Here is a 26,249-nt window from a genome sequence, read left to right on the forward strand (position 1 = left end):
CCTTCAGACAAAAGTACCCGTAACCATGACAATCTCCATTAGGGATTTGCTATTACTAACTTTTCCTCCTGACTCGATTCCTCAAAGAGATACTTAAAACACGCACAAGTGATTTAGGTGGCGTAGACCTGCTGGGTACGTGCTGGCCTGGATTTTAACAAATAAACAATTCCTTCTAAGATCTACTTTCAGGATGTGGTGGACTCAAGCTTGGGCAGCGATGGGCAGTGTTAGCCCTGGCATCTCGGCTCAGTGCCAGGGAGGAGGTGTTTCAGTGTTGGGTGGGCAGGTGCTCAGGCTGAGAAATTCTGGAAGGAGGAGAACACTTTGGAACGTGCCTTTCGTCCTTCACTGTCTTTAGAAGATGTTCTCTTGCATCTCTGAAGTCTTCCTTCACCCCCTTATCTTCCAGAAGAGTAGGGATTTTGAAAATCACGGATGCAGGTCTCCCAGTAAACCTGGAGTCAGCTGTGAGTCTGCACACAGCATGAAAACCAATCTGTATTAGCTCCGACCAGTGGATGAACGCAATCTCACGGTTAGTGACCTTTGGCTTGATTTTGACAAGGCCACGCTCCTACTCGGGACCTGTAATTTGTTCTCCTCTTGGGCTCTTTAAGCAACTTCAGAGAAGCTCATCGGGTAAAGGGAAGGACATGGAGGCAGAAGGAAAATAAATCCGTTGTCCAGATTCTGATCAAATTCCCTACAAGCCACCCATGCCTCCCCCGAGCCTCAGGAACATCACCTCTGAAGACCCAGTTCTCCACCTGGAACGACCACTTCTTTTGTCCTTCTCTTCCTGTAAGCTCCTTGAAGGTGGGGTCTCTGAGGGACTCTAACCTGTGACTTGGGCAGTCCAGCACCTACAGACCTTTCAGGTGGGACAGCTGAGTCCATCTGCCAGAATATCTCTGGTACATCAAAAATGCTTCTATGCTCTGCTATAGAAGTCAAGAGTAGGGAAAAGCTGTGTATCCTTCTTTCTAAGCTAGGAGCTCAAGACATCTATGGATTTTGGCTAGAAAAAACAAACGTACTAACAGCCTGCCATGGAGGCAACACCAAATCCTGGTGGAGAGAGAATCAGGCTAGTATTCAATGTGGAGGGGAAGACTGTTTACACTTAATCCTACATTAAGCAAAGGGCACAGAGCAGAGGGCCACACAGACAACAGAAATGGCTGTCACATGGCTTCACAGGCGAATTCTATCAAACATTTAGAGAAGAGCTAACACCGATCCTTCCCAAACTCTTGCAAAAGATTGCAGAGGGAGAAACACTCCCAAGCTCATTCTCCGGAGCCACCATCACCCTGATACCAAAACCAGAAAAAGATACCACAAAAAAGAAAATTATAGACCAATAGCACTGAGGAACAGAGATGCAAAAATCCTGAACAAAATACTTGCAAACAGAAACCTACAGAACATTAAAAGGATCGTACACCATGATCAAGTGGGATTTATCCCAGGGATGCAAAGATTCTTCAATATATGCAAATCATTCAATGTGATACACCACATTAACAAATTAAGGAATAAAAACCATATGATCATCTCAACAGATGCAGAAAAGACAAAATTCATATGATTTTGATTTTGATTCATATGATAAAAACTCTCCAGAAAATGGGCATAGAGGGAACCTACCTCAACATAATAAAGGCCATACATATATGACACACCCACAGCAAGCATCATACTCAATGGTGGAAAACTGAAAGCATTTCCACTAAGACCAGGAACAAGACGAGGATGTCCACTCTCACCACTCTTATTCAACATAGTTTTGGAAGTCTTAGCCACGGCAATCAGAGAAGAAAAGGAAATAAAAGGAATACAAATTGGAAAAGAAGTAAAACTGTCACTGTTTGCTGATGACATGATACTATACACAGAAAATCCTAAAGATGTCACCTGAAAACTACTAGAACTAATCAATGAATTTGGTAAGATTGCAGGATACAAAATTAATGCACAGAAATCTCTGGCATTCCTATATACCAACAATGAAAAATCAGAAAGAGAAATTAAGGAAACACTCCCATTTACCACTGCAACAAAGAGAATAATATACCTAGGAATAAACCTGCCTAAGGAGGCGAAGGACTTGTACTCAGAAAACCATAAAACACTGATGAAAGAGATCAAAGATGACATAAACAAATGGAGAAATATACCATGTTCTTGGATTGGAAGAATCAATATTGTGAAAATGACTATTCTACCCAAAGCAATCTACAGATTCAATGCAATCCCTATCAAACTACCAATGGCATTCTTCACAGAATTAGAACAAAAGATCTTACAATTCGTACGGAAACACAAAAGACCCGGAATAGCCAAAGCAATCTTGAGAAAGAAAAATGGAATTGGAGGAATCAGGCTCCCCAACTCCAAACTATACCACAAAGCTACCGTAATCAAGACAGTATGGTACTGGCACAAAAACAGAAATATAGATCAACAGAACAAGATAGAAAGCCCAGAGATAAACCCACGCACATATGGTCAACTTATTTTTGATAAAGGAGGCAAGAATATACAATGGAGAAAAGACAGCCTCTTTAATAAGTGGTTCTGGGGAAACTGGACAGCTACATGTAAAAGAATGAAATTAGAACACTCCCTAACACCATACACAAAAATAAACTCAAAATGGATTAAAGACTCAAATGTAAGACCAGACACTGATAAAACTTTTAGAGGAAAACATAGGAAAAACACTCTTTGACATAAACCACAGCAAGATCTTTTCGGACCCACCTCCTAGAGTAACAGAAATAAAAACAAAAATAAACAAATGGGACTTAATTAAACTTAAAAGCTTTTGCACAGCAAAGGAAACCATAAACAAGACAAAAAGACAATCCTCAGAATGGGAGAAAATATTTGCAAATGAAACAACAGACAAAGGATTAATCTCCAAAATATACAAACTGCTCATGTAGCTCAATATCAAAAAAACAAACAATCCAGTTAAAAAATGGGGGGAAGATCTAAATAGACATTTCACCAAGGAAGACATATAGATGGCCAAGAGGCACATGAAAAGATGCTCAACATCACTAATTATTAGAGAAATGCAAATCAAAACTACAATGAGGTATCACCTCACGCCGGTCTGAATGGCCATTATGAAAAAAGCTAGAAACAATATATGCTGGAAAGGGTGTGGTGAAAAGGGAACCTTCCTGCACCACTGGTGGGAATGTAAATTGATACAGCCACTCTGGAAAACAGTAGGGAGGTTCCTTAAAAAACTAAAAATAGAACTACCATAGGATCCAGCAATCCCACTACTGGGCATATACCCTGAGAAAACCATAATTCAAAAAGAGACATGCACCACAATGTTTATTGCAGCACTATTTACAATAGCCAGGACATGGAACCAACCTAAATGTCCATCGACAGATGAATGGATAAAGAAGATGTGGCACATATATAAAATGGAATATTACTCAGCCATAAAAAGAAATGAAATTGAGTTATTTGTAGTGAGGTGGATGGACCTAGAGTCTGTCATACAGAGTGAAGTAAGTCAGAAAGAGAAAAGCAAATACCATATGCTAACACCTATATAGGGAATCTAAAAAAAAAAAAAAGGTTCTGATGAACTTAGTTGCAGGGCAGGAATAAAGAGGTAGACATAGAGAATGGACTTGAGGACATGTGATGGGAGGGCGAAGCTGGGGCGAAGTGAGAGTAGCACTGACATATACACACTACCGAATGTAAAACAGTTGGCTGGTGGGAAGCAGCAGCAAAGCACAGGGAGATCGGCTCGGAGCTCTGCAATGACCTAGAGGGGTGGGATAGGGAGGGTGGGAGGGACGCTCGAGAGGGAAGGGATACGGGGATATATGTATGCATATGGCTGATTCCCTTTGTTGTGCAACAGAAACTAACACGGTATTGTGAAGCAATTATACTCCAGTAAAGATCTATTAAAAAAAAAAAAGAAATGGCTGTCACTGGGCACTGTTTGATCAGAGCCTATTTTTCAGGGTTAATTACTTTGGCTTTTTCTCTCTCTCTCTTTTTTTTTTTTTTGTTACAATAATTACCTTTTGTGGTTTCAGGAATTTATGAGGTTCTCTTTTATATTCAGAAAATAGGATCCAACCAGGATAGAATTCTGCAAACTGTTACAGTGTGCAAACGCAGGCCTGGAAGAAGGATTCTGTACCAGGTGACAGTGTAGGGTGCCACAGTGATCCTATTTTAACAAGCACGATGTCAAACAAGACAATTTTCGTGGGAAAAAGGTCCCTAAAACCGCCAGCATCACAAACTCTTCCTAAAAGCCGACTGGTGCACTGTCTGTCTCTTCCACCCTTATCATCAGTGGTTTGGCTTTGCAGTTAGGGCTTGGTTGGCAGTTTGGAAGCTGAGACGTGCAGGGGGTTCCTGTCGCCCGGGACAGGCGTATCAGCTCCACAGAGCAACCCCGGCTCACAGAATGCTCCCAGCAGGAGCATCAAATACACACGGCGAGTCCGCTGTTTGAATTTCCGAAATGTGACGATTTAACAGTCACTTTTCTGACCAGAAATGTGTTTTAAGAAGAGAAGAACATATATCGATAAGGGAAAATACCTTCAAATTTTAGTCATCCTTGTTTGATTCATTGTTTGGCTCCAGCAATTAATAGAACGCGGAGAATATAAAGGTTAAAGGCAGAATTCTGAGGAACAAAAAGTATCTACCTTGCAGATGGAAAGCCTTCACTCTACAACCATTTACTCAAGTAATTTAAGCAGCTTTAACCATTATAATATCGGCACTTTTATTCTTGTAGGACAGCCTAGACAAAGAATAAAGCACCAAGAAGGAAGATAGTTTAGTATTTCTCCAACAAGCTGTATATTAGAATATCCCTTTAGAAAGAAGAAATGTATTCAGGTTTTTAAAAATGAATTTAAAAATAACCAAAGTTACCTTTTAAAGGACCCTACATCATTCATTTATGTACATAATTTCTGCCTGTGATTTTGGAGAGCTTGGCATTTTCTTCATATTTTTGAGGCAACGTGTTTTTCTTTGTTTAAGAACCTCATTTGTTTAAAAATTGTTTTTGAGTGGTTTTTGGCCACCAACTCTTCCTGGGGTTTACTTGGCTGAGATTTGTCCAGAAGCTAATTCTGATTCTTCTGTCAAAGGCTCGATGCACTGTGCGCCCTGCTCTCCTGAAGGCCTGGCACACAGCACAGGTGGCAGCTGACCACGCCGGGGACGGGCTGAGCTTAAAGGGAAAAGAGAGCTAGAGCCTGTGCTCGCCGAGTTTCGGGTTAGAGTTTAACCTGGGCGATCTTCCACTGAAAGCAAGGGTAACGTCGCTTCTCCAAATAAGCCTGGGCACTCTCCTCCAGCTGGCTTCAGCTGTCTAGGTAGGAAAATAACTTCTTTTAACAGCCCTTAGCGTGGACAGGAGTTACAGGTCCCTGCTGACTGCAGGAAGCTCACGCTCCCTCGGAGGGTCCCTGTTACTTTGGAGCATCACACCCCCCTCCTCAAAAGGCAAGACATGAAGGATCTTTTTGCTTTTTGTTTTCCTCAAGGCATCATAAACACAGATGTCTACTTCTCTGCGTTAGTCGGCGAGGAGAGGTTATTAGAGAAATGTGATTAATTTCGTGAGCGCCAGAAAGCTGGGGTCTCCATAAACTTCACAGAATTTGATTTTGGATTTGAATTTGGGCCCTGAGTTCTCAAGACGCCCCCGGGGCCCTGTCTTGTCGATTTAACGGATCCAGGTTTTAGGATGTGTCCTTCGTGAAAACTACAGCAACTCAGACCACCTTACGCTATACGACAGTCACGTGTACAACAGTGAAATTTCATGAATTCTGCCAGTGTTTTACAGGGGGCTGTGTAATGGAACACGTCCTACCATCTTTGATTCGAAGGCAGTGAAAAGCTTCCGTCGTTCAGCGTGATGCTAGGGGCAATCTCTTTCCTCGTGTGCCAGAGTCCCCAACACAAAAAGAGGTTTGGAATCTATCGAGCTGCCCCCAACCGGCTTCATACCGCACCCCTGCCCCAGCTCTGGTGCACAATCTGCAAAAGCGCCACTGTCTCCCTCCAAGGTCCTTCCTCCCACCACACTCGTCCCTGCCCAGGTTCTCTCCCCGAGACAAGGCGGGCCGTGCTGCAGGGGCGGGGGCGAGTGTGGCCGGGTTCACGCAGGCAGTGGATTCTCGCTGCGAGTCGCTGCCCCCCTCCGGGCTCTTGGCCGGCCTACCTTGGCAGGCAGACTCTGCGGTTTGCTGGAGAGGATGTCTGCAGCTTCCCTGCAGCGGGTGGAGAGGTTCAGGATGGCAGCAGCTGCCGCTACGTGGGTGTCTTCGCCGCGCTGACCGTGGCTGTGAGAGCTGGCACGGCCGGGGCTCGGTGTGTGAGCGCCCGCACTCAGCAGCCGGTTAGGAAATTTCCCTGGATTGGAAAAATGCTTCGCTGTTGAAGAGAGATTTGATTAGCAATTGCTCGGACGTGGATTTAGTCATTAGATAGATTTGTTTTAAAGACAGAACTTCCTTGCATGAAAATACGTGAAGAATAAATTAAAACATGCTCCATTCTCCCTGCGTACGTTAAATGAAGGTTATTCAGAACGGTTTTCACAGAAGTTCACAGATCAAATGATGTGATTGCGGGGGAAGAATGCCTATTCCCTTAATATTTTTTTGCATTTCCACGTCTTATGACAAAAACTCCAGAACTCATGTTAGCGGGCAGGTGCCATGGCAGCGTGGGTAGCTGCAAAACCCATCAGGGACTAGACAGGCATAAGGCCGGTACAACCACAAACGGCGTACGTGTGCGGCCCAGTAATCCCAGGGGAGAAAAACGGACTTTTCGCATTTGTTTTCATAATAACAGTTTTTACTTAGCCATGGAATTGCATTGTTTTGCTATTGGATGTGGAGGTTTGGTTCGTGCTTAAAACAGCATGAGTTTTTCTTCCTCCAACTCAGGGGGACGGAGTTGGTGGCGGAGGCTTTCCTGAGCTGGCATCTTCATGCTCGGTTCGGGGCAGTGAGTGAGAGATGCACAGAGCTTCCAGGGGAACGGAAAGGCACTGCGGCGGAAAGGTAGCATTCTCAGTGCTACCGAGAATGAGCGCTGCTTTATGTTCTGTTGTGGATACCAAGGTGTTACTGAGAGAATTAACGGGTTTCTCTCCACTCTGGGTATTTGTAAACATTACTCAGGGACCAGGAAACACAGCCAGCATTTAATGTGGGCTAATATAAAGGCAGTTATGGCTGTTTCACCGTAAGTCGTGTTTACTTTAAATATTTGATCATTATTTTTCACGAAATAATTTAAAACATTACCAAATGTTATTCCTGTAGTTATAAAAATATGAAAATGTCACTGAATGTGCTACATTTTTAAACCAAAATCCATATGACATGAGCATATAGAACACTCATTAATTAGTTTCACCTGAATTCAACATATATGTATGTGTGTATATTTTGTGTATATATCCTAGAACTATATCTATATCTAAGTTTATACGGATAGATACAAAACATTGTGTGTGTATATTTGTGTGTATAACTTTCTTTCCTGAATCTAACAGGCTGTCGGTGGTTACTTATGTTGGCTGTACCCTATTTTTAGTAAGAACGGGTAAACTATCTTCTGGCGTTTAATGTACTTCTTGTTGGTGGACAAACTCCTTTCAAGTCTGTTTACACACTGTTAGGTTTTATACGACATTCACGTTCTTTACGGGAGGTGACCACGGCACAGAAGGGAGAAGCATCCCGTGCTCCTAAGAGTACTACGTCTGGGTTAACTACGCGTGAGATCAAAGGGATTCCAGGGATTTGCACAACGTTGTAAAAAATTCACGGTCTATGGAGGACTCCAACCGGGGGATTATTTTGCTTGGCAGAAATCATTCCTGGGTTTATTCCCAATATTTACTTTCTAAACTTTTCATTAAACTATTCAGGGACTCTAAACAACTTGAAGAAACTGTTAGTAAAAACACCAAGTTTTACGTGTTACAGTGTCTTTGTGTTAGCATTAGAGAACTGACACATTTTAAATGTTTCTGCACTAATTCTTAAATCTGTGGATGAACATCTCCAAAGCCACACGTGTTTTTTTTTTTTCCTAGTAAAACCTTGATTTCTGAATTGAGTCCCTTCTTAGACTTTTCACTTTTTCTCTCACCTTCAGTTTGAACACTTTTGCTGATGTAAGTAGTATTTCCATATTTTTACCTATATTTCTTCAGAATTACTGTATTTAGATTTAAAAATGGCACCATATTTGTAGAATAATTAATCCACTATTTACCATACTCAGTGTCACTTCATGCAAGACCAGTAGTACTGATTAAATTATTGTTATCCTTATTTTATTTCACCGTACAATATATCTTCTCTCCTCCCAGCAGTAAATAGTATATTACATATTTAAATACATGCCCCTCACCCAACATGCACATACACAAGATGTATTTTTTTTGGAATAAGTATTAGAATTTGAAGCTTACATTCAGGAAATGGTGGTGTTTTTCGGCCTTGACCTGTTTGTACGAGGGGATGTTTACCAAAAACCTGGGCATCGAAACTGGCATAATCGAAAGGTACTTTTCCAAATTTCTCTTGCTCTTTTGACACCGTAGCTCTGGGAGAGATGATGGCTTGTGATCGGAAATTGAATTCGATTTGCTTCACCAAGCTTGTCCTGAAGAGAGAGGGGCAGAGCTCAAAAGAAATAGGACGACACCATTGGTGAGCATCCCAGCATCAGAAGTTAAAGCAGCTCAGGTGTGTCACACCTGGAGTTTCCCACTGAGCCCCGCACTAGGGAATAGAGCTGTGGTCACACAGGATGGGGTGGAGTGAGGGAGAAGGGGGCACTTCGGGTGCTGGGTGGCCTCAGGGGGGCTGCACGTTGTGTGTCCGAGTCTCCCATCAGTAAGAGAGAAAGTGCCATGGAACTGTCATCAGGGCACTGATAGGGTGTGTACTTCCTGCTGCTCAGGACTGTTCATCAGAGTAGCAGTGAAAAGTCACAACCGGAACTAGTGAGGAAATGTCATTATATTCTGATGACAATATAACGTCATTATATTCCGTTCAGCACAGCTGGCAGGGCCCTGACGCCTAACAGGGGCAGTGTCGGCGCCGGAAACTGGATTCCTGAACTGTGAATTTCTTCTTAGGCGTCTCATCTTTTTCCCCACCTTCGGACTGAATGCTTTTGCTGCTTTAAGTAATATTTTAAATAGTATTTCAAAATTTTATCTATTAAATTGCCACTGTTTCAATATGAAGAAAAATTACTGTATTATAACAGCTATCACATTTTTCAATAGAATTATCTTAATCCAAGCTAAATGTGACTTAAACATTCCTTTAGAATTACTGTGTGGATTAAACAAGGGTATCATATTTGTATAGCACCAATGCCGGCCAAGGAAAACACAAATGCTGTCGCGCTGTGGTCTGTTGCTAAAAGGACACCAATAAATATACTTTCAGAATTTAGCCATATCAAAAATACATATTTTTCTTTTGTGTTTCACCAGAACATACCTTACTCATCAGAATGTCAACGTTTTGATGATGTTTCTTGGATTAGGTAAAAAACTTTTTAGCTGCTACATCAAAATAGTTGAGTGATTAGGTGAATTTGTTATTGTATATATGACTTGGTTTCTACCCCTAATATTGCAACAGTGTTCTAGTCTAAAATAATCCTTCTAAGAAATGAGCAAAGTGGAACTTCATGCTATTTCTATGTTTGATAACTAACCTGCTTAGGGAGGAACTAGAGAATACAGTACCGTAACCCTAACCAAGAATCTTGTTGTCAGATTTTTAACCCGTTATTCAGTAATTCATGATATTTGCTTGATTTATATTCCTCCCTCATGTGATTTTGACTCGCGGCAAAGTCATGACAATTTGAGTCTTTTAATTAAACCCACGGAAGCAAATGTTAAGGGGCACCACATCTTGAAAATGTTCCTAATAACTGTTTTCCATTCCAGTGTCTCGGTAACAACAATGAGGACCTGGTCATCTGTTGTAATCCCCAAATCACTTTTCTTACGTATATGACTTTTGTATTAATAAGTGTATCAACTCATACTGTGTCCTCATCCATAGTTTATTATTTAGGTGTAAGTAAGGTCCTCCAAACTACTAGAGACTGTGAAGGACCTAGGACCGACAGGAGGTATTTTATCCATAGTTATCAATTTGTAATGAATTTTTGTTTCGGAGAGACTGTGCGCATATCTGGAAGAGTGGGACGACCATATAGCATCACATATTTTGAGTGATGAGGGATTATGAGGTGGAAAAGTGACGTCAACCATAAGGGGGCCCCTACCTGAGTAGTGGGCGGGCTTGCGCTTAGCGACACAGAATTTGATTAATCTGTGTTATCGCAGACTTCACATTTTTTAGATTCATCCATACTATGTGACCTCTGCATGCAGATTAATTTCAAGTTAAACTTCTGGAGGGTCCAGCAGTTCATTTCAGTGACAGCACGATTAGCTGGCCCAGCCTCTCAAGTGGACCCTGGTGGCTGTGTGTTGGAACGAAGGTGGCCCACGGTGAGCTGGCACCTGGGAGGAGAGGGACCCTCTGTGTAGGCGCTCGGCATGCAGGGAGTAACGGGAACCCCAGGGGAGCATCATACCTGTGACCCTGCTCAGGACACTGCCCGGTTTTGGCAGAATCAAGCTGACTTTTGTCCTGGGACATTGCCAATTTTTCAGCTGCAGCAATTGGACAACCAGAAAGACTGTTTAGAAAAAAAAGTAGGCGGATCTGAGTTAAAAAGATAATGTAATTTGCTCTGGCACCTACCTCACAGCATCCTTGGCAAGCACCAAATGTTAAGTTGTATTAATAGTTCACTTAGCACCATTCTCAGCCTAAAAGATCCCAAAGGGTTTTGCAAACTACTGTGTCAACGTTTGTCCCCAAACCTCATCTCAGAGGTGATAAAAAAAGAGTCATTTTTAAGATCAAAATATTATGTAAGGGAGGAATAACTAAACGATCGAAACCTCATGGTATTTTAAGTAGAATGCGCTCATCCAACTGCAATTGTCCAACTATGGATGTTAGCACGATGATTCTATGATAGCTTAGGGTCTTTTGCAAAATGTTAGGGACTTAATTTTATATCTCAGTTTAAATGGAGAGCACAGAATGTAAGTTTCCTGGCAGTATGCTTATAAGTCAACTAGTAGCTCATGACCACATAATCTATACATGAAACACATAAACGATAAGCATTTTCACCAAAAGTATTTATATATATGCAATATATTTGTATATAAATGCACATATGTGGTTTTAAGTTAGTTGCGATCTCAGTGAAATAAATCTCAATGAAATGAAATGACGTTTGCCTTCAGTAATCTGAAGCTCTTGGGTACCGTTTTAATGTGCATTGGATGGGATTCAAGATAACCCCTAAGCCACTCTTTCCAAGGTCAAACAGCTCTGGGGTGGGGGAGGTTCAGAGCAGAGACCAGGCTCTCTGCGTATCGCTATATAAGTATCTACCCCTGGTCTTCAAATATGACATTTTTTTGTTGGCATACTTGGCTGCTCAGTGAAAATTTATAGGGGAGTAAATAATGAGGTATTTTTTATTTTTTACTCTGTGCGCATTGAGAATATTTGTCACCTATGTCAAGTGCTAACATATTTGATGCTGATCCAGCAATTCTGATAACACACGGCAAGTTCCTTGTTTCTTTGGTGGAAAGTTTCTCTCGAGTCTCATCCCAATTACCTCCTGTGCGTGTTGCGGTTGCTGTTCACGTGGCCTCGTCCTGTGCATCCCGGGGTGGGGCACTTGAGCACATTTTCATGCATGGCAAGAACTAAGCACGAAATAGCACATAAAAGAATAGAGCAATTTATCATTAATACATCACACACCGACAAACTGTCTCAACTTTGCATTCAAAGGAATTCAGTTACATCATCCACCACGCTCCCTAATTCTTTGAGAGAATAAACACTTTTCAAATGCAAACCAACCAATTGGAGCCCACACCCGACCTTCTCCTCCCTCTGACTCTCACACTTCAGGACACTCTCCACCCGCCCTAACCCCCCAGGGCCAGGTCCCAGACAACCACAGACAGCGCCAGAGGCCCAGAGCCCACCAGAAATTCCAGCTGGCCAATCTGAGGCCAGTTCACTCCGCTCCCTCCCATGAAAGCTCAAAAAGGCTCTTGCTTACAACAACTCATCCCTCCCCGCCGCGGGTCCTGGTGCTTCCCCCGGGGGCCCTGCCTGGCCTGAGGTGCCCCCTCCTCTTGGGAGCTCTGAGTAGCAAATTAGGTTTTCAATGTCAGTACCTCCTGATCTACTGGCCTCACTGTACCCCAAGTTTTCCATTAATATGCTCTGTTTTAAACACCCAGCTAGATGGCAATTGTCTTGACACAGAGAGAGAAAACTTGGTATTTCCGTTTCTGACTCCAAACTGGAGGAGGAAGTGGGTCACTTGGTGGACTTCTTTCAGGGCCGGCGGTACTCACTCTCCAGGGGAACCCGCACTTTGTGAGGGCACCCTGAAAGGCTGCGGTGGTGAGGGTACAGCCCTGTCACGTGCCCTGTGCCGTCGCACCCGGGGATGGGGCACTTGGTCTCCCTCCTTTCAGGCCTCGGTGAATCTACGGCGGAATTAAATCGAGAGAGACATCTGGTTATTCCTCTTCCCTCCCCTTCGGCAAAGCGGCCTCGCACACGACCTTCTCACTCTGTTCACCCTTCTGATGATAAACATTCTTCTCACATCGCCTCGAATAAGACCCTCAACTAAGACCTGCGGAAGCAGAAAGAATGTCTTCAATTTTCTTGGTTCCTTAAGCAGAGGCTGACACAGGGCAAGCGAGTGTTGAAACACAGTGACGGTTTTAAGTTGTCATGTCACAGATCATAGTTAGAGCCTCATTATGAAGTGTCAACCCTACACCAGAGGATGGATAGGCTCTGGAAAAGGAAAAGGAAAGAAAAAAGAGAAGGAAAAAGGAAAGCATTTATTTAAACCCAAACTATCTCCTATTGAAGGGATCTGTAAAAGGCCGGATTCAAAAATCACACGATGAAGGAGCCGCCGTATCTGAGGAGGGCCCGTCTGGGCGGTCCAGTGGGTCCTGGCAGCAGGTCCAGTGGCCCCGGAGTTCTGGGCTTGAGCAGCTGTTCCTAGACACGTGTGGAGGCTGCTCCAATAAGAGTGACATCTCGCGCCACGCCCGGCCAGGGGGCAGTGCTGTGAGGGCCCAAGACGCCCCGAGCCCCGCGGTTTGAAGCTCTGGATCAACGCGCAGTAGCTGCAGAGGAGAAGCTATCGGTTTCACTCCTAGTGCGGAAGTGGAAGACAGAGGCAGCAGGAAGAGGCTTGGCAGCACACAGGGTGGGGACCGCCTTGAGGGGTCTGCCGGGCGCTGCCAGGAACACGGGCTGCGGGCGGAGGACCAGGTGCCGCGGCAGGGGAAAGGGACACCTTGCAACCCAAGCTGCGGGGCTGCCCAGGGGGGCGGCTGAGCACAGCTCGGGGTCTTAGTTTTCTGGCACACACACTGCTGGCTTAGATAGAGGGTTATATAAATACATAAAATAAATGAGGACTAACGTGAATATTCTCATATTCGTGACTGAGAGGGTAGATAAGCTTAAAACAGAAATGCATCCTCAGAGCCGAAACTGCCCCCCTAACTCGTGCGTGGAGTGACAACGTCAGGCATCGGGGCCAGCCTGCCCCTCACATTCAGGGCATCTAGAGGAACCGGGACCAGAGCGGGCAAGGCGGCCTCAGAGAGAGGACCAGCGTGGGATGGAGGCCGGCAGGCTGCAGGCTTCTCCCAACGCGAAGTATCAGGAATCGCGAACACACGACGCTGAGAGGGAAAATAAATAGTCTGTACCATCCTGCCGCAAGAAAGCTGCCGGCGATGGGTACGGGGCAGGGTCCTGGCTGCCGAGGACGCCGAGGGCCCGTGTGCTCCGGCTCCAAACGTGGCACGGAGAGCTGGGCAGCGCTGCCGGAGGCGACAGACGTCCCCAGGGCGGAATTCTGCGGGGGGGCAGACGTGCCCCCGTGTTGCCACGCCACCCCGGCCGTCGGACTGGGCAGGTGGGTACCGCAGGTGGTACGCGGGGCAATTATCTGGGGACGTGGTTCCAGCCAAGGGGAAAGGGCCAAGGACCCTCCCCGTTAGCGCGCAGCCAGGGAGGGCGGGGTCAGCAGGGAGAGGATGCGTGTCTTGGGCGGGAAGGGAAGGACCCGAGTAGCGGGCGTGTGTGTTTCCCGAGACCGGATTTAACGCCACGAGGTGGAGACTACGCTCTTTGCTGTACGAGACAAAGGTGCATACGATGGGTTTTGACATGCTGTATGATTTCGCGGGGGTATGTTTTACTTAGTCCGAAAAGGCTGCCAAATTTCCATTCCGTTTGGGCACTAATGTGTGTAGAATGCTAGTAAAAGTCCCCAGTGTTTCCCTTTGCGGCACGGCAGAAACTAACAACGTTGTAAAGCAGCCATACTCCAACACAAATTAATTAAAAAAAAGAATAGAGCAAGAAATACAGATCATTTGAATAGAATTTTGACCAGAACTACTTCTTATGATATATGGGAACTTGATGTGTGAAAAAATAAATTTCTATTCAATTGGGAAAAAAAAATCCCCGATGTTTGATTAACATGGAATTGGTAGGGGCTGGGTGCTGACACGCTGCGAGAGCGACTTGGAAAGAATCGGGAAGAAGGAGAGGTGATGTGAATTTTGATGGGCTTCCTCCCTTGGATCTGGTCCAGGTGAGGCCGCATTTCTAAACCACACTGAGAGCTTTGGCCACACTGTCTGCGGGAAGCCAGGGAGGGTGTGGGAGATAAGGCCAGGCTGGCACCTGACCAGGTGTGGGCTGCTGACTGTCCGTCCTGCACTGTGTCTGCCAGCCCCTCCTCTGCGGGGAGCAAAGATGCCCCGCGGTGCTCTCCGGGGGGCCGGCGCCTTTGCCTGACACGAGCTGGAGCTGCAGCCCTGGGGGAGCTCCCGGGCCTGGCTCTTCCTCTTTAATTCTCTTTACTGGATGCCGCTTCATGAAAATGACCTTATACTCTGGTGACCTGACGTCCCGGTTTGCCTGGGACTGTCCTGTTCATACCTGATGGACTCGTGGGATTGTTCCCATGGCTCCCCTTCACCACGAAAGTGTCGTAGGCTGTAGGATAAATTATATCCGACTCTAGTGAGACTAGGGGGACCCAAAGTCTCCCTATTGCTGGGTGGCAAGAGGATAGCAAAACTTGGTATTGTTAGAACTGCCGACTCATCGGAAGGCTTGGGTGAAACGTTATTTTGAAATCCTAGTGTTCTGTCCCTGAGAGCAAAGTCACATGCCCAAGGTGCACGGGGATTAGTGCTTACTTAGGAGCATGGAATACTCACAGGAGAAAAAAGCTCCTCTTACGCTCCCACACCAGGGACGGGAGCAGGACCGTGAACCTGGGCAGCCTCTGGATGAAGCCTGGAGGCCCCTGCAGTCGGTCACTGTTTTGCCTGTTTCTTCCTGGTCTAGTCTGGAGCTCCCTGCGTGGACTTTACATCCCAGTGCAGGACCCCGCCCTACACACAGGCTACACTGTGGACTCATCCAGTCCCATTAGCGATTCTCTAAGTCTCCACCGTGCACATTCTATTGCCTTGTTAATTTTTGTAAACAAAAAAACCTTTAAAAAGTTCTATAAAAATGACCAAAGTATCGTCAAGTGTTTTAAGCCATGGCACAAATAATTAGTGTCTCCAAAGACTGGATTTCATTGGCTGAAGGTACTATCAGTTGCAAGATGAAACATCATTTTCTGTGCCAGTGAGGAAGGAAAAACCATTGAAAACTGAATAATGGCACGTGTTTCTAATTTCACAGAGATGCTAAGATGGGAAAACTATGCATCTTAGAATGGATGAAATATAGTATATTGGAAATGATGGGGTTTGGAATTTGAAGGAAATGTCATCTTTTATTTTTCTGATTTTGTAGTTCATTAAAAAAAAAACAAAAAACCCACACAGGTAAGTTCCACAAGTTGGGTGTGAGTGGAGCGCTCAGAGCTGCCACCACACCCTCCTGCCCCAGACCACATACTATCCTCAATATTCTGTCTCCATCCCAGCCCTTACAGTATGTTGGCACAGAACTATTATCTTACTCCTCACTAAATGACATTATTTTATTCTTTTTTTCTCAACTCTGAGCTGCAAGACAGTATTTGACAAGACTACCTGTAGGTGAGTACTAAAATGGACTTAAAATATACAATGGATTTCTGGATAAGTTTCAGCAGTCAGGACATCTAACCACACTAGCGCATTATTCTCGTCAGCGCTTTAGGTTCATGACCTTGATTATCTCTAAGATACTCCTCTCCGAATTCTGTGGTTCTCAGATTTTAGGGCGCCCAAGAATCACCTCAGGAACTTGCTTTTTAAAAAAAGCAAGTTATGCACATGAAAAGATGCTCAACATTGCTAATTATTTGAGAAATGCAAATCCAAACTACAATGAGGTATCACCTCACACCAGTCAGAGTGGCCATCATCAAAAAATCTACAAACAATAAACACTGGAGAAGGTGTGGAGAAAAGGGAACCCTCCTACACGGTGGGTGGTAATGTAAACAGGTGCAGTCACTATGGAGAACAGTATGCAAGTTCCTTAAAAAACTAAAAATAGGGCTACCATATGATCCAGCAATCCCACTCCGGACATATATCTGGAGAAAACCATAATTCGAAAAGATACACGCACCCCAATGTTCATTTCAGCACTATTCACAATACAGCCAAGACATGGAAGTAACTTAAATGTCCACTGACAGAGGAATGGATAAAGAAGATGTGGTACATATGTACAATGGAATATTACTCAGCCATAAAAAGGATGAAATAATGCCATTTGTAGCAAGATGGATGGACCTGGAGATTATCATACTAGGTAAAGTAAGTCAGAAAGAGAAAGACAAATATCATATGATATCACTTCTATGTGGGATCTAAAAAAATGATACAAATGAACTTATTTACAAAACTGAAACAGACTTGCAGACTTCAAAAACAAACTTACAGTTACCAAAGGGGAAAGGGGGGGGAGGGATAAATTAGGAGTTTGGGATTAACATGTACACACTACCATATACGAAATAGATAAACAACAAGGTCCTGCTGTATAGCACAGGGAACTCTACTCAATATTCTGTAATAACCTATATGGGAAGAGAATTTGGAAAAGAATGGATATGGGTATATGTATAACTGAAGCACTTTGCTGTATGCCTGAAACTAACACTACATTGTAAATCAATCTACTCTAATATAAAATAAAAATTAAATTAAAAAAATTAAAAAAAAAAGCAAGTTCTGAAGCAGTAAGTCTGATGGGATCCTGGAAATACTCATCTTAACAAGCCAAAGACCACCCCTTGAGAAACTCCACGTAACTGGAGGCCTCATCACCAGGCCCACCTGGTGCAAGACCCAGGGGCGGGGGGCATCTTTATGGGCACACGGAACAGAACACAGTTTTCCCAAAGTCTGAGGATCAGTTTTAAGGTCTCCTCCGAGCACATTGACTGTCTCATTCAAGTTTGGTCCAGACATTTGTGGACCCTCAGTTAGAGTTTGTAAAAGCACAGGCTTATAAAGGCATTAGCATCCAGTGTTGTCCTAAGAAGGATCGGAGCATCCTGCCTGGCTTCCAGGTAGCTTGACACTATTTTGAAGCTCAAAAGCAGTCAGATGGGGCTTCCCCGGTGGCGCAGTGGTTGGGAGTCCGCCTGCCGATGCAGGGGACACGGGTTCGTGCCCTGGTCCGGGAAGATCCCACATGCTGCGGAGCGGCTGGGCCCGTGAGCCATGGCCGCTGAGCCTGCGCGTCCGGAGCCTGTGCTCCGCAACGGGAGAGGCCACGGCAGTGAGAGGCCCGCGTACCACAAAAAAAAAAAAAAAAAAAAAAAAGCAGTCAGATGATCCCAGAAAGAGGGCGGGAAAGAAAAATTAAATTTCTGGAAATGATTTGATCCATAAAATGATTTAAAATCCAGTAAATACAAATGTACTTCTAACATACCCAATATAGTATTTTTTAACAAGTACGATATATTTTTTAAAAGCAGTCCTATTAGAAGAAATACAGGTCTTTATTTCGCGTGAGTTAAAACGCTACAAACCGACCAAGCTTTAATCTGAGAACAATCTATTGAGTAGGAAAAAAAATTGTTAATTTTAAAATATAAATCAAGTTTTTAAATTGTGCTGTCAAAAAGCTATTTGGGAGAAGCGATCAAATCTTACTCATTCCCCCCCTCACCTCTAAAGCAATTTTAAATAAAATAGAAGCAAATCGGTGGCTTACGTTTACTGGTAAAGACTTGTCTTCCGCCCACGTCAATGACTTTGTTTTGCTTCCTCTCCCCCGAGAGATGCTCCAGAAGAAACCTGTCCAGCTCCTTGTAGGTGCTGTGGAAAACACAGCCTCGCTCAGCCTGCAGGACGATTGCCTGCTCCAGCAAACTCAAGTTCCCCTTGGCTTTCTCCAGGGCAGCGGCTTCCTCCACCCCCGCGGCCGGACACCCGTGCCTGTGATCATCCTCCTTACTCCCAGGGAACGAGGGCTGGGCTTGGCCATCCGACGGGTCCACGGGAGCGTGCTGTGGGTCTCTCCTTTCTGTTTCCGAATCACATGTGCTTTCGCAAGAGATAAACTTGTCACCTTCAGTTTTTATTTCAGGAATTTCCAACAGGTCTTTCCTATCATCCACGAGAACATACTTTGGGACGCTCTGAGGTTTGGTTTCTTCTGAGAAGTTGGAGTCGCTGTCCCAACCATTCTCCGCACTTTCAGAGTTACTTTCGTTGTCATCGGAGGAACAGAACCGCAGCTGGGAATCGTCGATTTTGTCTTTTCCATCGTCGGAATGAACCATAAAGCACTCATCCACTTCATCCCCCTCTGCTTTTAGAGACTGGATGCCACTGTCATTTAAGTTCTCACTTATGGTCTGAACAGATGCATTTTTTTCAAATTTCCCCAAATGCATTAGCGATTTGACCACGAGCTCTTGATAACGGCCGTATCTGTCTTCCTTCCCATCGGAATTTTCTTGTGCAGTTGAATGAAGCTTCTCCTCCATGGGTTTTATCATGATTTCTTCTAGGGAAAAAAGGCCAATATTTGAAAAATAAGAACAAAAAGCATTTTAAGGAAATTACAGTGATAGATAAATAGATAGACATATACATATATAATACATGCAATGTGTGAATATGTGGACTCCATCAATTATATAAACATTGGGTAGAAAAATACATACCCTCTTGACAAAAGAAAACAAAACTCAGACCTTAATATTCTGAGAATTGCCTTTAAAGAGACGAGCTATTCTAATTTTCAGCATGTCAGAGCTAAGCTCGTCTAGTTACTGAAATAAATACTCAACCATCACAGAGTCCTGAATGTGAAATTCGTGTTACTGTACCTCTTATATTTGCAAAGCTCAGTCAACTGGAAGAAAATTAAGCATACGTCCTACTATACATTATAAAAAGGAAGTATTCATCGAATTTCTCTGCTAGCGTGGCGATATATTTTCAAAGCTTATTAGGTTGATTTTCTCTGCCTCCGTAGAGTCCCAAACATACTTCCAGATTTTATGGAATGTTAGCTGAAATACACATCTACACGAGACGATAACTAAGAGAAGCCTGAGGTTCTCGAGACTCCCTCATCACTGTCGTAACTGTCACACGAAAATGCCGTGACGAGGGAAACGCAAGTAAACGGGAGAATGAACATGATGGAATGATATCTTGAATAGTAGCTCAGTTTCTGTCCTGGTACGTGCGCGCACTTGTGTAAAAAGGAGATGAGTCAGGAGTGGGGACAGTTGGAGGATGCTGAATGTTAACCAGTTGTTCTCGGTCCTGATGGTAAAGAAGGCCTGGGTCTGAGAAGAGCGCCCACCCCCCAAGCGCCAGTCCGTCCATGGGGTGTCCACTGTCCTAGAGCAGCTGTCCGTGTCACCCCCTTCCCTCTTGGCAGTGGCCCAGCCGGGGTGACAGATTGTGTGTGTGTATATATCTATATGTACAGTCACCCTCCCCAAGCCTGTCCCGGTGCAAACACACCACCTGAGGTGCAGATTCGCCAGTGCCCCAGCCCTGGCCGCGCACGTGGCGGGGTCCAGGGAGCTCGGCGCCCAGAGATCGCCAGGCTGTGAAATGCACCAGATAACCAGGCAGTGGTCCCTGGCAGTCACTGAGACAAAACAAAAAGAAGACGAAGCAGGACTATTTCTGTGTCTCTAAAGGCAGGGTGGCGGATGGGAACACAAAATAATAAGCCCCCTTAAAGACTGTTAGAGACACCAGGTGAAGTGCATTCTGCCTTAATAAACATCTTGGGAGGAAAGAAAAGCACAGCCGTCCTGTGTAAGGGCTGCGGGAGAGGGTGTCTGCGCAGAAGACAATGTGCCTTTTTTGGGTCTCGTTTAATTTTTTATAAACATTGCGTCTGACAAGGACACTCAAAAATGCATCTCCATCATCTTCCTTTCTGGTAATTATCTCCCTAAATCAACACTGGACTGCCCGGATCAAGTAAATATTGCCATAGTAACTAAAAGCATTTTTGGATGAAGGGAAGAATTCAGTCACAACACTAGCCCCTTTAAATAATGCTGATTATAGAGTGCAGTCTTTTGTTGGGATCTATTCAACATAAACTGAAAAATTTAACATTTTACTTCCTAGAAAAGAGGCTGGCGAAACCAGCACATAATATTTGAACGGGTGGTGTATCCTCTCCTGAATTCATATCAGAGGAACTCCAGGTTTAAATAATATATTAAACATAGTCTAAAATGCAAATGAAGTTTTTCTCAATATCACAGTTGGCTGTTAAGAGAAAGTGTAAAGGGTTATGATAATTTTAGAATATTATGAACTACAGAAAACAAATAAAAAGCCTTTTCAGTGAATATGCTCAATTCATTGAACTATCCTCTCAACTCCACTTAACTACCCACATGTGTACAATAATGACTTATAGACATTATACCTAATTATGCATATTTGGGCTGTGCGAGGGTGCTAACAAAAGCTCTAGAAAGCAACAATTACCTCTGTTGCTTAGCTACATAGTTTAAAATATTCCTATTAAGTGCAGATCACCAGAGAGGCGGGGTGACAGCAATGCACGTGTACCCGACAATGCGTGTCACCGAGCCGCTGCCAAGGCGAGCGTTTTGGGTCATTTCCAGTTTACATAATTGTTTGGTTCAACTGTTGGTTATATGCTAAAAGAAAATATTTAGTAATTATTCTTCAGAAAGAGAGGAGCCCTGCTGGTAGGAGTGCCTTCGTGCGTCGCCCGCGGGGTTTCCAGGGGTGCCCTGCAAACCTGCAGACCAACTTCCCACGCGCCCACCCCCCTCTGCCATCACTGTCATTGTCACAAAGAGAGAAGTTGAGTTCGCTTTTGAGCAGACGTATCTGCGACGGGGCGCCCCTTCCCCCCAGCTTTGGAACAGGCTGCCTACTTTTTCTGTGCTCGTGTGTTTTTGTTTTCCGGGGTGGTCCGGTGCTCCGTTTTGTGCTTTAGCCACTGACATAACCCAAAGAGCCCTGCGTTAGGGACCTCGTTTGATTCTGGGCCTGGCGTGTGTCTCTGTGCCAACGCCGATGGGTTCCTCACCCTTTCTGAGCCTCACCCTCACAGGAAAGCAGGTGCCACCCAACAGGTATGCGGTGAAGGATGGCTGCTTCTCCCTTCCCTGTTACTAAGGTAGAGTTAGCAATGGCAGAGGAGACATGGGAGCTTCCACCTAGATAAGGTGCGGCCCGTTTTTCATTCAGAGTAAGTGGTGACCGTGCCCGCTGTGGAAGGTCACAGTCCAAGTGTAAAGAGGACTCAGCCCAGTTCACCATCACCCACGTCACACTTCCTATGCTCGCCAACTGCCTTGGGGATGGGAGGGTCCGCGCACGGCGTGGAGGGAGACCTCCCGGGTCCGAGGTCCAGAGACTGGGGTCGTGTGGTTGGCCCAGCACCACCTGCCTGTATGGCCTCGGGCAGGCCGATGTCTCCCGGGTCCTGGGTCCTCATCTTTAAAACGAGGACGATCTGATGTCCCAATGACTGGATGACCCTGTGACATGCTAAGACAATGAACTGGTATGTTCCTGGCATGGTGTTCAGTTACTCATTTCATTTAATCCTCACAACAACTACAAGAAAAGTACTTTCAACTCCCTGTTACAGGCGGGAAACCAGGGTTCTAAAGAGCCAAGGGCTTGCTCAAGTTCACACAACCAGCCAGTGCGGGGGCTGAGATCCGGACCCACGGCCAGGTGCCTACTATTTTCCCATATCTGGATACTTTCAAGAGTGAATTTATAGGAAAATACCAGAATACACTTGTCAGGTAACTTGTAATGAAAAGCAACAATCCTTAAAGTATAAAGAAAAACACATAAAGACAAACACAACAACAAACAAAAACTAACAAAGTGCATCTCACAACAACGTGGGGTAGAAAATTCCTCAGGTGCACTTCTGGGGCTGGAGTAGGACAATACTTTCCTCACAAAGCAAAAAAGTAAATAAATAAACTTCCTTTTGGCCTGATGTGTAAAAGCTCACATCTGTTGATTTGCTTTAAACCAAAGTCTCTCCTCTGAGGGGTCTGGTAATCCTGAAGTGACCTGCTAGCGGATTCTCCATAGGGACCGACTGTTCTGCATCAAAACAAACAAAAGAAGTCCTCTGAAAATCATGTTTTGAGCTTGATTCCTTTAGTACAACTGGATTTCAGATTTTAGTTCTGTTTCTGTAACTATCTAAGTGACTTTTACGGGGAAATTAGTTTTCCACGCCTCCTGAGCATGTCAACTTTGCTGGGAATAAAAGCCCTAAAAGATGAATTTGTCTTTCAGAGTTTTAGAATGGGAGCGGCTTTTCCTTTATTTGCTGTCTGTTATTTGAGAGATAACATAGTCAAAGTATCATCCCAGCTCCCAGAGCCTCCACAGGTGTGACGGGTTTCCTGGAATCACGATCACGTGCTCACAACCCGGGAGGATACCACACACTGGCTCACCCTGCTTCTTTCCCTCGTCTGCACTGGGAACACACGAGTTCGTCCTGCCTCCTGAGGGCTCTGCAAGGTCACCTTCTGTTTGCCCCAGTGAAAACTGTGCATCTGTATGGTTTTGTCCAAATTTTCTTCTATCGTCCTTAACGCCCACCTGCAGCTCTTTGAAAGACAGCCAGGGGAGGGCATGGGGCACAATTTTGCCATTAAAGGGATTCAAGCTCATGACCTCAGCCTTCGTGAGCCTAACCCTCTCTCATCAACTGAACCGCCTGCTTGAGACAAAATTGGGCACACACCTGGTCAGATGAAGACCTTGGGGTGCCTGGAGTGACCGAGATGGTAGATGAAACCCCTCATGCTGGGCTTGGGTGCAAGCTCAGCTCTCTTGCCTTCCGGGGGCGGGGGGTCACTTGCTCAGAGGGCTGAAAGCAACTTAGACTTTTCCTCTCTCGACCAGGGAGAGAAGCATCTGTGACCTGTCATTTCTGGAAATGGGACTTCGTAATCTGACCTCGTAGGGACTTTGCCCAACTTGCCTTCCAAAGGTGGTCAGAGCATGGGAAGGGCTGGATTATGGAGCACGGTTAGCTGGGAAATAGTTATTTTGCTTGCCCTTCAATTGTTTCCTAATTATCTTCTTTCCAACGCCTACAAGCTGTGTTACCTTTAGCATTAAATCCCTTTGTCCTCGTAGGTCTCATTTGTAGAGTTGTGGCCATAATAATACACACTCACGTCACTGTTGGGTGGATTAAGTGATTTATGTGCTCGGAATATATTAAGAATTCAAAAATAATAGCCACTACGGCTGGAATTTAACACAGTCATTGTGATTCGTAGTGGCTCTAATACTAAAGAGTGAACATTTGTGAAGCTGCAGATAGAAGTCTATCCGTGCTTCTAAGTGAATATTTAACTGAGAATATTTGACAGTATACTTCCCCGGTTACTATCAAGCATCTACAGTGATCATTCAGCTACAAAAGAAGGCGGGAAGCTGGTGGGCAGGTACAGTCCTGGTCCTTAGGGTGCCTGCAAAATGTGTTGGTGTAAAAGATGCCCATTGTCTTAAATACTTGGTAAATTAATGTCAGCGAGATGAATTATATAACCATACTGACTCAAGGACTTTCCCTAGTACTAGATTCAACCTACAATTTTCGTGAATCAACTACAACAAAAAACTGACCAGCTCAAGGAAACAAACAAAAAGGTCAAGGATGATTATAATTTACAGATGAGCCACGAGGTTTTACGCCATATGTTAACTACACAAAAGCCAGAAAGTTCAGTCAAGCACTAGCAAATCAGAATACAACTGTTTTAACTACAGAATCTCCAATTACTTGTAAGCCGAGATGACTGGAGACCTGATGATTGTGATCTGAGATCTGTGCTCACTCAGTCAATATGCTTTCATGTCTTTTCTATTAACACCTACTGCAATTACTACCATTCTATATGCGATAGATATTTATGATCTAAGAAGCTCGCTGCCTTCGGTTTGTATAATTTATACTTCTTTTCAAGTAACAACTTATTTTGTATATTTTGATTCCTTAAAAACTCACATTCGGAAAAAAATGTGTATGTAATAGAACATACACACATCTAGTTTCATTTTCTAAAAGGTCAAGCTTTAGATTTCCATGTATTTTCTAAAATAAACTTTTGAGACATTTTGCATGTCCTTCGATTTCAGCCTCATGCACAAAGGGGTCTGTGATGGTCCAGGTCCTGGAGGCACTGGGACAACCAGGGTCTAGTGGGGGTGACCGCGAACTGCGGAGAAGCACATCCTAAAATTTCAAAAAAAAAATTAGGGGCAGGGGATTAAGAGACACAAACTATTACGTGCAAAACAGATAAGCAACAAGGATATACTGTACAGCACGGGGAATTATACCCATTATCGTGTCATAACTTTTAATGGTGTATCTGTAAGAATACTGAATCACCATGCTGTACACCTGAAACAAATATAATATTGTAAATCAACCGTACTTCAATAAAAAATTAACAAAATAAAATTTCAAAATAGAGACTGCGTCTCATACGTCCTATCGGAAATGTCTCAAAGCTTACTTTGCAGGGGTTTTATGTTTCAGGGACTAGACATCCACCCCATTAGGGAGTTAAGGTCCTCTTCAACTTTGGGGCTTAGTTGCTTTTATTTTCTTCGGAAAGAGGCACAGTCCAAACCCGTGCCTGGGGCCAAGGATGCTCTGTGCTCTGTGCCTTGTGCTCAGACCCCCCCACTGTTATGGAAGGAAACCCGGTCCTCACTAGTGGATGCTGAGGGAAACCAATGTCTGGTTTTGCTCTCACGTTGGGGTTTGCTTTTCCCACCATACAAACGGCACGTCCCCCTGAGGTGGGCCTGGGTCTGTGCGCAGGCAGGAACTCAAGCTGGGGCCACTCCACCTCGCTACCTGCGCCGGGGTGATGGTGGGTGTCCGGGGCGCCGTCCTGCCCCAACGCCTCCGCCGTCCGCTCAGCCCGTCCCTCCTCGCGGTCCGCGCTGGGGCTGTAGTGTCGGGGCTTCATGAGCAGGGACTTTCTCTTGTTGACCGGCACCCCCAGAGCCTGCTCCCCGGCTCTCCTCTTCTTGGCCGTGGAGCAGTCATGCGCAGCACTGCAGTAACGGAGACGGGTTAAGAACATGATGAAAGCTGTCTGCCCTTCGACCATCACCAAGCACGACCAGAGAAACCTGGGACCCAAGGTTTGGGGTTAGTTGTCGCCATTAACGAAAACAGCCCATCCGTTGAATTCACTGAACTGTGTAGACTCTACTTTACTGCCGATCAGAAGAGCTAAAAAAAAAAAAATCATCCTTAATCCTGAGTAAGCATACGTTAATCTGTACTTTGCCTGGCACTACACTAAATACCCAGGGAGGGATGAAACAAGATTTGCACTGGTTTGTTAATCCCAAGAAAGAGCTAATGTGAAAAATATACCACCAGCTACAAGAAAACGTGTCCAGTATGGATAAATCACAAGGCTTTTCGGAGAGTTGTTTGCTACTGGAACTGCTTATCTCCGCCACAGTTGCATGTCAACCTTGA

The 26,249-nt window shown here is 44.6% G+C and overlaps 1 protein-coding gene across 1 annotated transcript in view; it reads right to left on the reverse strand.

Annotated features, from left to right (window-relative positions):
• The window catches only part of ST18 (ST18 C2H2C-type zinc finger transcription factor), a 64,051-nt gene extending 38,182 nt beyond the window's left edge, over nt 1-25,869 (reverse strand). Inside the window, exons 1-8 of the mRNA XM_065895730.1 lie at nt 25,611-25,869; nt 18,854-19,235; nt 18,438-18,769; nt 12,557-12,691; nt 11,800-11,890; nt 10,690-10,794; nt 8,525-8,718; nt 6,251-6,462 (exon numbers count right to left, since the gene is read on the reverse strand). Coding sequence (XP_065751802.1) covers nt 6,251-6,462; nt 8,525-8,718; nt 10,690-10,794; nt 11,800-11,890; nt 12,557-12,691; nt 18,438-18,769; nt 18,854-19,235; nt 25,611-25,869 — 1,710 coding nt within the window. The remainder of the gene's footprint in view (nt 1-6,250; nt 6,463-8,524; nt 8,719-10,689; nt 10,795-11,799; nt 11,891-12,556; nt 12,692-18,437; nt 18,770-18,853; nt 19,236-25,610) is intronic.
• Between the last annotated feature and the right edge of the window lie 380 nt (nt 25,870-26,249).

Source organism: Phocoena phocoena, chromosome 17 (assembly GCF_963924675.1).
Source record: "Phocoena phocoena chromosome 17, mPhoPho1.1, whole genome shotgun sequence".
Taxonomy (NCBI): Eukaryota; Metazoa; Chordata; class Mammalia; order Artiodactyla; family Phocoenidae; genus Phocoena; species Phocoena phocoena.